At 43.4% G+C, this 3,643-nt stretch overlaps 1 protein-coding gene across 1 annotated transcript; it reads right to left on the reverse strand.

Moving 5' to 3' along the window:
* Positions 1 to 1,885: 1,885 nt before the first annotated feature.
* On the reverse strand, positions 1,886 to 3,522 carry LOC142373781 (dexamethasone-induced Ras-related protein 1-like). The gene is made up of 2 exons (XM_075457181.1): positions 3,182 to 3,522; positions 1,886 to 2,976 (listed from the first exon to the last, which is right to left on the reverse strand). The coding sequence occupies exons 1-2, from the start codon at positions 3,450 to 3,452 to the stop codon at positions 2,447 to 2,449; spliced, it is 801 nt and encodes a 266-aa protein (XP_075313296.1). The 5' UTR covers positions 3,453 to 3,522; the 3' UTR covers positions 1,886 to 2,446.
* Between the last annotated feature and the right edge of the window lie 121 nt (positions 3,523 to 3,643).

Genomic DNA, 3,643 nt, shown 5'->3' on the forward strand with positions numbered 1-3,643 from the left:
CATCTATTATGCACGGTGGATGTTCAAAGACCAAATTTCTTTGCAAATTTGCATTGACAAATATTTCTTAGGAACCTATTGATGAGGTTATGCACAGAGTGGTGAATCCCGACGATCCATACTTGCTTGGAAAGACTAAAGGGCTTAGTTTTGTGTAGGCTCTCCATTAGTGCCACACAAACAAATGTCTCCGTGCTACAGCGTTTTTCTGCCATTTGGAGGCAGTCTCAGAAATATGGGGAACAATCTTAGCAGCGGGCTGCTCTTAGTTGCTGTTCCTTTATCTTTGCTCTGCTGTGGAGAAAACAGAAGTCAAAGTGGATGAAGATCTACTTTGTGATTCTGTGAAACTAAGTGTTGAGATAATGCCAATTGTCCAGTAATGCTGTTGTCGTTGTTTTTCACCTGTGCTTGTTGCTATTTACAGTTTTAGATGCGTCGTCTTTTTTGTTGAGGAAGCAGTTTTTGTTAGCCAATGTGTTCTCATGGCAGTGCATCTAAATAGTATGTTGCTTTCTGCACTTTTCGTGTGTCATTTATATGCATTTTAACCCTATGGCGTGTCATTCTATGGTGTTAAAATAACATGTCAAATGGTTAGGGTACACACTACATATAATCAAAATGACTGTATATACAGTGACTAAAGTAAAGTGCAGGATGTAATTTCCTGGAAATCCATAGCATAAAATTACATGCAAAAGTTCAAATAAGGGTTTGTAATAACACACCAAATGACTTGGTGTGCAACAACCATGCAACTATCATGAGACCAGGCTGCTGTTGGCCCCTCCTGGTTAGAGCCAACTTTCAACCAGTCAGCAGTTTAACAACACATAGTCTTATCTTTGGAGCCTATGCATTGTTAGCTTTTCAGAGGACAACACATCCTTCTGCAGAGGCGAGGCTGTGTGGATATAAGATGATTCTAAACTTTTGGATACTCCTTTTATACCCAATCCTGACACCCTCACATATACATGTTGTATACATGTTGGTGGCATCAAATTTACAGATCTGTTCATTTATTCTAAAAACAATGAAGGGTAGTCTGCGAAGACAATGAAAATGATTTTCTTTATACTTCTGTCTGTTATATAAAGGCTCAAAATGAACAAATCACAGGTTCAGTTCTTTTATTGCATTTTAGAACATTTCCCAGCTGTCCCGTAGACATGTTAGGTATTTTCTTGGTGTTGCTGCACATAGCCTATAATTAAAAGTAAGAGTGGCCCCGAGAAGAGAATGATTCGACGTTGGGGATTTAACCTGCCAAGTCATGCCCCAACCGTATCTGATGTAACAGCTTATGCATATGATTTCTTGTAACTGTAAAATGTGTGAATCTGTTCACAACTTGAAGATTTTTAAGGGTTTTTCCACTTTCAGATTTAGAGTGGTGCACTGTGGTGCAAATGGATCTGACTTTTATTCTAAGTTATATCCATTTTTATCTCTTTAAACATTAGATTGTTACCATTTCCTGTTTAAATAGCCCAGAAAGCATTGCTCTCTCGGGATAATGAAACCCATTTGTCAGGGTTATATTCTCTTGATTTTATGAGCATTATTTCTGTTTGGTTGAAGGTGCGGCAGGCAGATCTAAACTTAAAGAGTGCCTAATTTTGCTGGCTGAAAGCTTTTGGGATCATGTTCTCTTCTTCTGGATCAGTGCACTAATATATCTGATATCAGAACAAAATAATCCTGAGAAATGGATCTTATTTGGCCCACAGAAGCCTTTTACGTTTTCTGCATGAGTGCACAGTGCAGCCTAGCTCACAGGTCGAACCAACAATGTCTGCAGGTGTTAGCTACTCAGGGCTTTTGGAAGCTGGCGAAATTTGAATTTGAAGAATGAACACATGACAGAAGAAAACAGAGATAGATTTTAGGTTTTATTACATTCTAAGATTTTCTTTGACTTCATTTAAAAAAAATAAAAATAAAAAAAATGACGCTGACAATAAATAATAAGTTCACAATAAAAATAATCCAAATTACAACAAGACATTCAAGTGTACTTAGCAGTTATAAAATCAACGGCTAAAATGTAAACATCTTTCACCAAACATTGCACCTCCTGAGTCAAGAGTCTCTGATATTTGTAAAAGGCATAGCGTCAACAAAACACATTTTACGCGTCGATGCGAGGGTCTCACAAGAAATGAAGCCACGTCACACATTGGGCTCTGACTGACAGAACAAGCTAACATTCTCAATTGTCTCGTGGGCAGTGGAATTTACGTTGACTCGGGTGTCCAGTCACTGTCCTTGCCAACTGTGCTGCGCAAGAGCGCGCGGCGGCGGCGGCGGCGGCCCCGGCGTCTCCAAACATCCGCCGTGAGTCTGAGCGCAGCCGGCGGCACTGTTCTTCTCTCAAGCTGAGGCGCCAGGATCCTTCTCGTTTCAAAGATTCTTGTCAAGTCTGTTCCTCGCAGTCCACTTAGCTGATTACACATCTCTCTTTTTCTTTACCCTGCCCGCCTCCTATGGCCTTCTCTTTGATGTACATGAGGTCGCTGTGCACGCTGGGTCTCCGGGCGCACGGCGTCACCACACCGTATGCCTCCCCAATGTCCTTCATCTTCTTGTTTTTCAGCGACTTTCTGTGCAGCATGTCGCAGTACTGCACGGACACTTTCCTGTGGAGGTCGGGGCTCATTTCGTGAGGTAGTTTGGCCAAGGCGAACAGAGTCTGAAACATCTTATCCACGTTCTCATTGCGTTTGGCGGAGATCTCGAAGTATGCGCACTTCTCGTCTCCGGCCACCAGCTGCTCGATCTCCTCCTGCTGCACTTGCCGGTGGAACTCTCTGTCTCCCTTGTTACCGCAGATCACCAGAGGCACGTCGATGTTCTCTTTGATTTTGTTTTTCAGGCACGACTTAGTCTCGTAGATTTGTCGCTTGAGCCGCTGAACCTCCTGGAAGGAGTCGCGGTTGTCCAAACTGAAGACGAGGATGAAAACGTCGCCTGGAAGAAGAGAGGAATAATTTGGTTAAGTCACTCAGTCTTGAATGCTTTAAACGTTAACTTTCTATGTGCATTGAAACAACACAGAATGGCAAGCGTCGGTGTGCACTGTAGCCGTGCGCTTAAGGCGCACAAGAACCGCAGTGACCCCTTTTTTTTGCAACATTTTGAATTAATTTTGCACACATTATTGCAGGATAAATACCTGTCAGTATGGAAAGTCTCCTCATGGCAGGGAAAGGGTGGTTCCCTGATGTATCCAGTATGTCCAGCTGGTAAACGTCTCCCTTGATGCTGTACAGTTTCCTGTGAAAGTCCTCAATGGTTGGCGTGTACTGCTCTTCAAACCTCCCGTTCAGGAACCGGGACACGATGGCCGTCTTTCCAACTTTAGTGGAGCCCAAAATCACCATTCTGTAGCAGTTCTTTTCCGGGATGTCAAAATCGCTCTCGGACGGCGACATTTTCTTAATCATGCTTATTCCTGCGTGCGTAAAGGCTTATGAGCGGGCTGGTACTCAGTGAGTTTCTCTTAGCTCTGCAGTGAATTTCTGTGTGAACTACTGGCTGGAGCGCGTGTATTTATGCGCGCGGCGGACCCCTCCTCCCGTCCGCGTCACGGCTCTGTGAGAAGTTACACGCTGCGCTATGAAAAGCAGGGAAAAGC

Source organism: Odontesthes bonariensis, chromosome 23, assembly GCF_027942865.1.
Source record: "Odontesthes bonariensis isolate fOdoBon6 chromosome 23, fOdoBon6.hap1, whole genome shotgun sequence".
In the NCBI taxonomy this organism is placed as follows: Eukaryota; Metazoa; Chordata; class Actinopteri; order Atheriniformes; family Atherinopsidae; genus Odontesthes; species Odontesthes bonariensis.